This window comes from Accipiter gentilis, chromosome 29, assembly GCF_929443795.1.
Source record: "Accipiter gentilis chromosome 29, bAccGen1.1, whole genome shotgun sequence".
Lineage (NCBI taxonomy): Eukaryota > Metazoa > Chordata > Aves > Accipitriformes > Accipitridae > Astur > Astur gentilis.
Genome location: NC_064908.1, coordinates 5,511,451 through 5,523,533, shown reverse-complemented (window position 1 = coordinate 5,523,533; position 12,083 = coordinate 5,511,451). Strand labels below are relative to the sequence as shown.

Sequence of the window (12,083 nt, the reverse complement as noted above, 5' to 3'; positions counted from 1 at the left end):
TGTGCTGCTGCAAATGTTGCCGCAATTGGGTTTTTTTTTTTTTTGTAGTGCTGGAGGTTGAACTCGTCGTCGTGCTCCCCCCCACCCGCGAGTGGCAGCCCTGCCCTTCCCCACGTCGCGGGACGGGGGGGGGGATGCACAGCGCAACCCCGGCTGGGTTGGGTTTTTTTTAATTTTGGGGTGAGAAACTGCTCTTTTTGCAAAGCAAAAGAAAAGATTCGAGTGATGAAACTAAACCGCTTCGCTTTCCGCCCCGGCGCTGGCCGCCGCACCGTACTTCCCCCCGCAGCCAGAAATAGAGGCCAGGAGGGAGCTGCGGGCGGAGGGGGGGGACCCGCTCAGTGCCAGACCCGGACCCCGACCTGTGTCCCAGACCACCACAGCCCTCGTGGAAACTTTTGGGGTGATGTTTCCACCTGGGTCCCCCAGGTGAGAATGGGCCCAGTGGGGTGAAGGTACCTTGGGGCAGAGGATGGAGCCGCCGGGGTCACCGAAGATCGCTCCTGGCCGGGTGCTTTTTGGTTTTTTTCTGGCCGCGGTGTCCTCGGGGTGCTGCTGGCCGCTTGCCACTGGCTGGGGCAGGCGTCACGGCAAAGGGGCTCGCAGGCCGGTGACGCACAGGGACAACCTGCCACAAGGCTGGGGACGGTGACTCAAGGACACGGGGCGAGCCAGCATACGGGGTGGGGGTTACGTCGACGGCCACCCGTGAGTCACCCGTGGCACTGCCGGCGGCCACGGCGAGCGGGGCCGGCCAGCCCAGGACCTCCATCCCTCCTTCCCGCGGCCCCCTCGGGCCTCTTCCTGGGGGTCCTGGTGCAGGACCCCTCACCACAGCCTCCCTCCCAGCTCAGCCGGGGAATTTGGAGCCCACCAGCCCCCTGCAAAGCTGCTGGGTGTGAGCACAGCAGAGCCCACCCGTGTTTTGGGGCTGTGAGAGGCCAGGGCGGACACGGAAACGGGACGTCTGCGTCAAACCAGGCGATTTTCCCAGGCGCCGGAGCGGTCGGAAACAGCTCCCTCTGTTTGTGAGCCTTTTGTGGTGCCATGGGAAAGTCTGAACACTGACCTGCTCCTTCCAGCCCCAGCTTTGTCCCCCGGGCAGCAGCAAATGAGCATTAGATCTTAATTACAACTCCCCAGGGAGCAGGGACCGAGGACGTGCTGTGGTGGAGGGCACCTGGCCAGCACAGTGGGACATGGCTCTAATGCAAACCCGCTGGCTGTGGGCAGCCCGGTCTCTGTCCCCAGCACAGGGAGACAATACGGTGGCATCCCTGCACCCCTTGGTGTGCCGAGAGAACAGGCAAACTCATAGCATTGGTGAGGGCTGCCACAGCTCCCTGAGCTTTTCACGCGTGTAAGGAGATAAGGATCCTACTACAGGATGTTCCCCCCTGCTGCAGCATTACAATTCCCCCATTTTTCCTCCTATTTTATTATTCTAGGGTTTTGGTGTTTTATGGCACGGGGAAGGAGCAGCGATGGAGAGCGGGTGCCTCCCAGCCGTCTCCCCCTCCCTGCTCCGGCTAGGCCTTGGGTGATGCTGCAGGCTGCAGCCGCTGCAACTCCAGGACGCGGACAAGGAGGAGGAAGGCGATGCTCAGGAGAAGCAGCCAGAAGAAAATCCAGTAGTGCTGTGGGAGGAAGAGCCACGGCCGCCACAGCTCTGCCGAGGACCCCTTGGACCTGGGGAGAAGGTGAGCGGGGACACTCGTCATGCAGGGGAGGAGAGCAAATCCCACCTCCTCCCCAGCTGGGGAAGAGGAGGGTGTTTAACTCATCCCCAAACCTCACTGACTCTTTTGCAAACCCAAATGCAACAAGCCCGGGGAGGGCACAGGTGACGTGCAATGCACGGGGGGAAACTGAGGCAGAGCAGGGTTGAGCCGGGGCAGCCAAGCAACATCCCAGCCTTCCATCACCAAATCCCCCACCCCATTTCCCATGTGCTGGCCACCGTGGGACCACAGAGAGTCCAGCAGCCGCAGGAGGAATGCTGGGCACACTCCGGGTGCTGCTCACGTCAGGCCAAGCTGCTCCAGCTCTTCGTCCCCTGCACTTGAGCCTCTGCCATCTGCCTCAGCCGCCGGCTCCCCGGTCATGGCACTGTCCTGGCCTTGCGGCTCCAGCTCACTCCTGGGGAGGGAGAGGAGAGGGTGCTGTGCCATGCCCTGTGGGCCAGCAGCAGTGGGTGCTGTGGCCTCCCCTCCACCCGGCATGGTTACCTCAGGGTGCTGGGCCGGCGCTGGGCCCCCTCCCTCTCCAGCTCACTGGCCAGGGCTGCTCGGCTGTCCAGGCTGGCACCTGGCTGGGCACCAAAGGTGGGAGCATCAGTGGGGACCCAGACCCCCATTAGCACTGAGCCTGGGGACACATGACAGCAGGGCACAGCTCCTGTCTGTCCCCCCTGCACGTGTCCTTACCAAGAGCTGCTTGGGGATGACGGCGATGCTGACTCTGCGGCGGGCAGACCCCTGCAATGAAGGGGCTGGGGGTGAGCACCGTGCCGGCTGTCTTCCCGTGCTCCCCATCCCCTTCCTTCCCCATTGCCTCCCCAGCACAGGCAAGGGACACTGAGAAGGGACACTGCCAGCCTCCCACCGGCCCTGGCGCTAAGGGGGGAAGCCGGAGAGCTGGTGAGATGAGGAAAGGTCAAAGCCAAGAGGTTTGCGCCTGTCCTTACTGCTTCAAGCCGTGCTGGTGGGGCTGTCTAACCCCCTCCCCGAGCGCTCCCCTACCTCTTGAGCTGTAGGGGAATCAGTGCCGAATTCGAGCTGGTGCTAGAGAACAGCCAAGCCTGCGGCTCTCGCGCTATGACCCTGCAATGCAGAGGGACCTGCCTGAGATCTCCTGGACAAGCAGCCACCAAGCCCGGGCACCCTGTCTCCCCGCAGCCCTCCGAGGCTGTCCCTACATTTTGCCTCATCCCCAGCATTTCTAGCAGACCTTGCCCGCAGCAAGCAGCTGGCAGGAGTGGCATTGCCCGGGGACTAGTGGGTGCGTGGGGACCACCGGGCAAGGGAGAGCGGCAGGGCACAGGGAGATGGTGGCTCCAGGGCCACTGAACTGGGGCCAGTTACCTGCTGGAAAGTTCGCATCAGGGGGTGAGGCCTCAGCCGTGGCTCCACGTCATCTGGGAGCAAAGAGAAGCAGCCTTACATCACCCCCCAAAATTAAGATGTGGCTCACGCACAGACAGTTGCAAACTTCCCTCCCGTCGAAAGCTGTCCTGGCCACATGCTCTGTGCTTGGCACAAGTCACAGGAGTGCCTCGGCAGGGGGACCTTTTTTGCATGCACAGCGATGGCATGCGTGGGGTTTGGCATCCAGGGACAGAGCGTCCTTTGTGTGTCCCGGGCCCCCCTGCCCCGCATTCCCAGCTGGGCCACGGGACGATGGCTCTCTGGCCACCAGCACCTGCTCCCACGCTGCATCTGCTGTTACACCAGCCCCTCGCATTTGTCTTTGGGTCCCAGCTGTCACCTACCCCTGGTCCCCAGCTCATGCAACCCACCGGCTCTGCAGCATGGGGTCACACAGACCCCCCGGAGAGGTTCGGGACCAAATCCCGCAGGGTCACCCCGTGCAAACCCCACGCAGGCCCCAGCGGCAGAGCCCACCTCACCCTGGGTCTCTGCCAGCTGCCGGTTGCGGGAGTTTTGCTGGATCAGGCGCTTCATCTCCTCCAGCTCCGCGTGCTCCCGCATGTGGTGCCGTTTCAGGTTCTCCACATGCTGGACCATCACCTCCGCCGCTCTGCTCATCCGGGCCTCCTGAGGCCGGGCAGGATAGGAGAATCAGGGCCCCCATCTCCTGGTCCATAAGGACCCATGTCCCTGCCAGTTCCTCACTGTGCATCCCACAGTGCCTCCACCCAGGGGGTGCAAATGCATCCCCTTCCTGCTCCCAAGGGCGAGCAGATCCCTTGCACCCTGGTACGTGCAAACATGAGGTCAACGCCAGTACCACGAGGAGGAGGGACAAACCCCAGCAAGCCCAGGGATGGATCCCCAAGCCCAGCCACAGCACCCTCCATCTTTCCCAGCCCTGGCAGGAGTCCCAGGCTACGCACAGACCTGATGTACAGCCCCCAGCTTCTCTGCAGCGCTGGTTGCCCGCTCAACAGCAGCTTCCAGCACGGCCAGGCTGTGTTGCAGCTGCTCCAGCGTTTCCTTGCAGCTCGCATCAGTGCAGGATGGGCCCAGCCTCTGTGGAGGGAGACGATGGAGCTGCAGGAGCTGGGGCTTTGAATTGTGCAAACCCTTCCAAGGCTGGATGTCCCCAGCAGATGCCAGCCCCCTGCCCTGGTGCCCACCTACCTCCAGGGCAGCCCGGCACTGCCCCAGCTCCTCCTGGATGTTTTCCTCTGCCGCATCCCGTGCACGTTTCTCCACTTGCACCCGTTGCCTCAGGGTGAACATGTCACATCGAAAAGCCAGGGCAAGGTGGGCAAAGGCTGCCTGTGGGGTGGGAGGGAAAGAAGTGGAACACAGGGCTAAAGGGAAGCCACCAGGGCCATGCGCTGCTGTCCCCAAGGCACAGACAGACCTCCCTAGCATGCCACCAAGCAGGGCAGTGCTAAGGATAATTAGCGCTTGCCTTGCCCAAGCACCCATTAGGCTGCTGCACGCTGGGGACAGTCCCCATGAGATGCCAGTATGACTGAGACCAGGCAGCCGATATCACTTGGAAATCCAAAGGCCTCCTGGCAAGAGCACACGCCGGGCAGACGCCAGCCTTTGCTGCAGGTCCCGGCTGACATCAGAGCCTGACTCAGCCCTGGCACTCGCAGGAAAATTATTTTTATTAGCACGGCTTCCACCACCTCCCCGGCTAAGGGCGCTCTCTCGGCGAGCTGCAGAGCACTTTGTGGGATTGCCGAGCGTGCAGAGGACGGACTCATCTTGCTGTGGAAATGCAGCTGCCTCCGAATGCCAACAGCATCACCGGGAAAGGGATTTGTAAGGCGGCTGCCAGAGGACTGCGGTGCCTGGAGGACAGCCAGGAGCAGGGCACAGCCCCGGGATTGTGAGCCAGCAAGGCGTCCGTCCCTCTGTCCCCCTTCCCCACCCCACCCACGGCCCCTAGCAGCCCTCACCTCCACATCCTGCTCTGTCAAAGCCACCCTGCAGAAAGAGAAGTGCTGTCAGGGATGGAGGCACCATGGAGCACTGCAGGCTGAAAATGCCCTTGGTCTGCTCCCAGGGGTGCCAGCCACCACCAGAAGTGGGGGCCCAAGTGCCCCTCACTGGAGAGTGGCTCTTGTGCAGTGGAAAAGGAGGGAAGTCCAATCCCTAGAGGACACAGTGCCCTGGGACACCCCTGTCCTGTAGCCCCTGGAGGGACACAGGTGCTTGCTGGTCTTACCTGTGCAAGCCCAGTCTCTCCAGCACCGAGAGCTCACTGGGGAAACTCAGCAGCGGCTCCTCTGGGGTTTCTGCATCTGCAGGGAGGCAGTAATGCCATGGGAGAGACCACATGGGAAGGCTTTTCCTTGGCCTGTCTTCCTCCCTCTGCCCTCCTGTCCCGACAGGGAGCAGGTGCCCATGGTGTGGGACCATCCCAATCCTTCCCCCAACATCAGCCGGGCTTTGGGTCCCCCAGGCAAGTCCCCCCTTGCCCATGTCCCCACCAAGGGAGATGGCCCCCATCAGGCCCCGCTGTTCCCATGCTTGTCCCCAGCTACTTCAAGCCTTCCTCTAAGAAGACCCAGCTGGCATATGGGATGGGGACTCACCCACCTTCCTCGGTCCCATCACTGTCCCTGGTGCGCACAGCCAACTCCTGCCTGTCTGTGCCTGGCACCTGGTGGGGCACAAGGGTGCTGTTGGAGCAAACCCCTCCCTGGTGCTGGATGGCATCCCGAAAAGAGCAGCATAGAGAGGCTGGGGGTCCGGCTGAGCCCGAGGGGCCGAGGATGGAAGGGCCACCCCCAAACTGTCATCCTCCCCTCTCTCTCACCTCGCCGATGCGCTCCACGCTCTGCTCACTCCTGGTCAAAACCCCGTCCGGGTGCCCCTGGGGACTGCTCATACTCCCTGGGGACAGAAAGGGTGGTGGGAGCTGGGCAGCAGTGTCCCCTCCCCAGTCTGACACCACGTCAATGGAGACCCCCAAAAACACCACTGGTATTTCTGCAGCCTGCAGGCTCCCAGGGGGCACGGGCTGGTGGGCGCCCCCCAAAATACCCTTGTGGGGTTCAGGGAGCTGCAGGTAGGGTAGGCCAGGGCAGGGGGAGAAGGGTGAGGGATCTGGTACAGCGGGTGGGTTACAGCTGTGAAGACAGATCCAGGGGATGGGGTTGGGGTCCCAGGGCTGGAAGGGGTGTGGGGTTGCAGGCAGGTGCTGCCAGGCCAGGGGACACCCTCCCGCTGGACCCATGTAATGCTGCCCAGGGATGGAGGATGCAAAACCCACCCCTTTCCCCTCATCCCCACCCTGAGCTGCCCTTACCTTCATCCGGAGACGGGGGAAGCTCGGCCAGCTCTCCCTGCTGCTCCCTGCAGAGAGAAGCCTGGGTAAACCCCAAAGAAACTCTGGCAGCAGAGGCAGCATCCCACCCCCTCTGCCCTCCCCCAGCCGCCACAGCACCCCTTCACGGGATGCTGCTCTGGACCTGGGTCCTTTCCGAGCATCCTCTGCAGCCTGCTCCGTCCCTGTCCCCGCTCTCTCTGGCACGGGTGCAGCAGCCCCCTCCGCTCCCACAGCCGCCGCAGAGCCGCCACCGAGGAGCCCGCCGAAGCCGTTTCCAGCCAGCAATGAGTCACCAGCCCACGGCCGTGCTTCTCTTCAGCACATTATTTTTTTCTTTTTTTTTTGCCCTGACTGCCAAGCGGACCTTGCTGCGAGCCGGCCTCTTCCCAGGCACCACAACAAACCCTGCTGCCGGCAGAGCCCGGGCGCCATCTCACGTCATCGCCACGGGGACTACAGGCCTTAGCACACGCTCTTACCCCCCCCAAAAGTGCACCGGGATGCTCTTGCCACCCCAAAACCCTGTCCTGGGTGCAAAGTAGTCCGGCAGCTCTGTAGCATCCCTGCTCGCTGGGGCCGGGGATGCCGGAGAACGCCAGGAATGGCAGGTCACCTGCGCATGGAGATACAGGGGCTGATTTGCAAACAGCCCTCTGTGGCCTCATGCTGGAGCTCAGCACCCATCTGGGAAAGGGTTTGAACCCCCTGGGCTCTGGACAGGGCTGCAAAAGGCTTTTCCCTCTCCTCCTCGCAAGCCTGGGGGTCATTGCCCGGGAGCAGTGGCCACAGGAGAAGGGGCTGCCGTGCTAAAATGATGCTTTGTGCCTCAGAGCGGGATGATGCTCCAGCCAGCATCCCCCCTTGCCTGGCACCACCGTCCCTGTCCCATCCTGGCTAGCACCCCAAGAGCCGCGGGGTGAGCCTTTCGTGCACATACCTCTGAGGCAAGGGGCTGGGTCGGCAGCTCGTCCTCTGCCGCTGCCACCGTCGGCGGCCCTGGGTGAGTCCCTGCGCCTCCTCTTCCCCCTCTCCCAGTGAGGTCCCTGCGAGCGGCTTCATTTGCAAAGCGCGGAGGCTCCAGGACCAGCACACCTATCATGAGAGACACATATTAGCTGCGCGCAGATGGGAGAACGCCTCTAAATGTTATATTTTTAAAGCATTTTCTCACCCAGCAGGAGCTCCAAGCTCCTCTGCTTAGCGTGGAGGCATCTGTGGGAAAAGAGGTGGGGAGGCCCGCTGCGAGTCAGGAGGATGCTGCTGGGATTCGGGCGGGCACAGAGCGAGGCGAATGAGGAATTTAATACAAGCCCCATTTCTGTGCAGCGCCGAGGGTGGACTTTCCCACTCGCCACCCCCGTTTCCCTCCCACAGGACAATCCTCGCTTGGGGCTTGTGCTGTGGGTCATCTCCGTAGGGGAAGGTATGTTTGCACGCACCTACCAGTGCCAGCACCCAGTGCAGAGCAGGAGCAACCTGCTGTACCCCAGGCAGCAGACAGTCCAATCCCTGAGCATCCCCATGTCAGGCCGGCTCCCAGATAGACAAATATGAGATTCCTGAGTCCAAGGGAGCTTGGACATCTCATTTAAGCTGTTTTGCAATGTTTAAAAATCAGAGAAAGCCAGCAGAAAGTCCACAGAGTCCCTCTCCCAGCCCAGGGTAAAGTCACTGTGCAGAAGGGACTCTCCTGCAGGACATGTCTTCTTGGGAGCTGTGCCCACAGACACGCAGATATGGGGCAGAAGGAGATTTTTTTTTTGGCTGGGACACAAAATACAGTAGAGATTGCAGGGGACAGAGAGCAGGGACTGGTTGAAGCCCCACATGCCTGTGCAAAGCCTTGGCCAAGGTCGGTCACCCCAGCACTAAGTGTGGCCATCACCCATCTTGCCCCCGTGCCAAGTGGGGCTATCACCCATCTCTCAGAGCCTCCTCAGCCCTGGTGGAGGTGTAAAAGCACGCAGCACCTGGCATCTGTCAAAACAAGGCCATTTCATGCCTATACACTGGAAATTGTCCCCAACACCTCTTCCCAGGGGCTCGGGAGCCCCCAGCCACCAAGGATCAGCCAAACTCGTCATCACATCAGTGAGCATCCGAGTTTTCCCGAGAGCTGGTCCCTGCTGCAAAGCACTCACTCCATAACAGCCACAGCAGACCCTGCAGCCTGCTGATTTACCACAGCTCAGCCAGCCTTACAGACACTCGCTCCTTATTGTTGTTTTACGGATGGAAATATGGATGCACGCAGCTTGTTTGCCTAGCATGGCATAAATAATCCCCCGGGAAGCCAGACCGAGCGCTTTCCCTCAGCTCGGTGACTTTACCAAACGCTCCCCGGGTCATTACCTGCCTGAACTTGTCTCAAGCAGCTGAAGATGGACGCTGGGGCCACCCCGCTCGGATGCAGCACTCGGCACTGTGGGGTCCCCGGCAGAGCCAGGAGAAGGGTCAGGGGACGCGACGTGGCTGGCAGACGGTGGGTTGGGGGGTGCCAGGGCCCCACACGGTGCAAGCTGCTGGTGGCAGATTCTCCCCGGAGGGGAGACTGACTGCATCTGCTGCAGAAGGATCTGCCAGGGAAGAGCTCGATGCAAGAAGGCCTTTAAAGGACATGCACAAGAGCAGCTGGGAGCTCCCTGTGTGGGGCCGGGGCAAGCTGAGCAGTTTGCAGGTGGCCAGGCAACCTCCGCTTTCAGTGCAGGGCCAGATCCTGCACCCGCACTTTGGAAATGAGAGCTGTTACCCAGAGCTGGGAGAAACCACAACTGCTCCCTCCGTGCCCAGTGTCTGCAGAGCTGAGCAGACCTGAGCCTCAGCATCTCCCTGGCAGCAGGCTTAGGGCAGGGTAGTGGCTCTCAGGACTTCTGTGGAGATGGGGGATCCCCCCATGCCTTCATGGGGGGTACAGCACGAGGCTAAACCAGGATGGCTGACAAGGAGCCCCTGTAGCATTGTATTTGATGATGCCGGGAAACCACTCTGCCCAGGACCCCCATCCCCTTCTGCCCCTCTCAGCAGCCCCACTTTGGCCCCAGCCATCACCCCCACTGCCCCTTCCCCTGCCCAACTTCTTTGCTCAAATCCGTCATATCCTCTAAAGCCGCTTTCTTCCCCTAATGAGCTTACATGGAGTCAGACTCGATGCTCAGCACTACAGAGGACCAGGCTGCAGGCAGGCAGCTGCTGTTAGCCCCCCCATGCCCAGGGACCCTGATGTACCACAAAGAACAAGGCAGGTCCTTGGGGTCTGCAAATCTCTTAAGCTCTGAGAGGTCAGCCAGCAAACGGCACCTCCCAGCCCCGGGGCAGTGTTGGCCCAGCCTCATACCCATCCGCCGAGAGTGAGAGCACAGGATGCGGCCCCAGGGCCGGGAAGCAGCCAGGGAGGGCTGAGGGAGCCTATCTGCAGCTTTGAAGCAGGAGCTGTGCAGTGCCACGATAGGATGAGGTTTTGATGAGGCCATCAACAAATGGACCCCACCAGGTCAGGATTTCAAATGTCCTTGAACCTTCAGGGATGGATTTTCGCCTCTTGGGGCAAACACCTCCTGCTTAGACCTGACCCAGAAGCAGAGCTGCTGAGAAATCATGAGTCGTCTTAGGAGAAGGATAGCCCCAAATTCCTGTCCTGTCTTCCCTGTAACACACTTACCTAGCAACACAAGCTGTGGCATGCATGATTAGCACCAAGTAATGACAGTTAGCACATCATAAGTTCACACTGCCAGCACCAGGAAGGCACAGGACATGCTGAAAGGCAGACTGGCACTGTCACCCTCTGCCTTATAGTCTTATATATCCTCTGCCTTTCCTTAAGAATACCTCCCCCAGGATTTCCTCTCTTTTCCAGCCCTTTTTCTGTCCATCTCCATGAGTTTCCAGGTGCAAGGGCTGCTTCTTTTTAGAGAGGGATTTGCAGACACACACTTCTTGGACCTAGAAAGTCACCTGGCCCAAGCAGTGAGAGGATGCTCAGGGCTTGCAATGGCAGGATCCATCCCGCAGGTGAGTACATCCATGCACATCTGTCCGGCGGCAGCTGAGCCCTGGGTACTGTGCAGCAGTGATAAACTTGAGCAGCAGAGCTTCCTCCTGCCCCTTACCCCCAGTGCTTTCCCAGCAACTCAGCAAGTTTCCCAGCTGGCTAGTATCTCAAAACTGAGATGAATTCTCCAGGTATGAAGTCAGGTTTGCATTAGCACCACCAGTCCCATCACTGGGCACCTCTTCGTTTCAGAAAGGGGAGACCCAAGCAGATGAGAAGACCCTTCCTTCGGGCTGAGATTCAGCAGATGGAGCCCAGTGCCTCATCATCCCAATGCCATTCCCCCCCTCAAGGACCTCCCCCTACCTGCAGGGTCTGCTTGGGCATATGGGTCTAAACTATTTATTTTATTGTTGAGTGATTTTTTTCTAGCCGAGCATAAGGTCTCTCCTCAACAGAGCCTGCAGTCAAGGCTCCTGTAGCAAGACATGGAAGTAAAAGTACCTTCAAAGCATGATGCTGAGCAGACACAGGGTACAAAACCAGGGAGATGGACAGACACCTTTGCATATACCAGTGCCTTGCCATCAACACAGCCTGGTCCTGCTGGCCCCATCCCCACAGAGACCCTGCTTCCTCCCCTGAGAGCAGCAGCCTGGCAGGAGGCAGGCAGCAGATCAGGCTCTGTAGCCTCTGCCTTAGTGTCCTGGCAGGTCTGCAGCTGCAGTAAGTTGCTCTGTGGGAGACACAGACCTAAGGACACCATCACGTTGGTTCCCCGCACCAGAATAGAACTTTTCTGCTCAAAAATTCCTCTATTCCCTCCCATACACACGTGCTGAGGGGTTCAATAAGAGGCAATGCTCCTCTTTGCAAACCATCCCATTCAAAGAGCCTCTAAAAGCATTTACTAAAAGCACCCAGGGATTTTTATGTATTCCTATTTTTAACCTGGGATCATCGTGATTACAATCTAGCTATTGTAAGGGCCTCAAACAAGCAAAAGCAGCCCAGCTCCCCATGCACAGACCTGTTCAGCGGGGATGAACAAGACCCTGCTGGGAGATCTCCAGCCCAGAGAGGTGAGCAGCAGCAAGGGGCTGCGGGCTCTGGCTTTGTCCCGTATCTCCTTCCAGCAAGGTCCCACCGGCGACGCAGCAGCCTACTGCGATGGCATGTTCCTAGGGCTCCTCCTGAAGCTGAGCTGAACTTGCCACTCAGATCACAGAGACTGTGGTCATCTGGATTATCCACTTCTCGGAGGAAAGCTGCTCAGACCAACACTGGCTGCTACTGCTGATGTGGCAAACGTGATTTATTAGGTCTGTGCAGAGGCCCCAACCATAACGCAACACCCCAGCCCTCCAGCAAATTCATCTTTGTGTGGTCCTGGTCTCCCCAGCTGACAAGGACCTGGCAGCCACCAGACTACCCAAGGGAGAACATGATTCTCTTACTATGATTAAAAGGTCATAGGCAAAAAACAGGTAAGAAAGAGGGTTTTGCTTCTTTTGGTTCAGTTTTAAATTCCAGGTTGGAAAAAACCCAAAGACTGCTGAGGCTTCCCCAGAGCAATTCAGCCATACATCTGGATGTCACAGCCACCAGATTTCAA

The 12,083-nt window shown here is 59.7% G+C and overlaps 1 protein-coding gene across 2 annotated transcripts; it reads right to left on the bottom strand.

Moving 5' to 3' along the window:
• Nucleotides 1-195: 195 nt before the first annotated feature.
• Nucleotides 196-11,705, bottom strand: LOC126051898 (inositol 1,4,5-triphosphate receptor associated 2-like). Of its 2 annotated transcripts, XM_049831732.1 has the most exons (15): nt 11,499-11,703; nt 7,415-7,569; nt 6,457-6,503; nt 5,965-6,041; nt 5,745-5,808; nt 5,371-5,446; nt 5,102-5,129; nt 4,323-4,463; nt 4,080-4,211; nt 3,629-3,776; nt 3,084-3,136; nt 2,427-2,477; nt 2,229-2,311; nt 2,026-2,139; nt 196-1,689 (listed from the first exon to the last, which is right to left on the bottom strand). In XM_049831732.1, the coding sequence occupies exons 2-15, from the start codon at nt 7,534-7,536 to the stop codon at nt 1,530-1,532; spliced, it is 1,296 nt and encodes a 431-aa protein (XP_049687689.1). In that variant the 5' UTR covers nt 7,537-7,569; nt 11,499-11,703; the 3' UTR covers nt 196-1,529. The 2 variants fall into 2 exon arrangements, with proteins under 2 accessions (XP_049687689.1, XP_049687690.1); XM_049831733.1 differs by lacking the exon at nt 196-1,689 and having other exon boundaries at nt 2,027-2,139; nt 2,229-2,307; nt 11,499-11,705.
• Between the last annotated feature and the right edge of the window lie 378 nt (nt 11,706-12,083).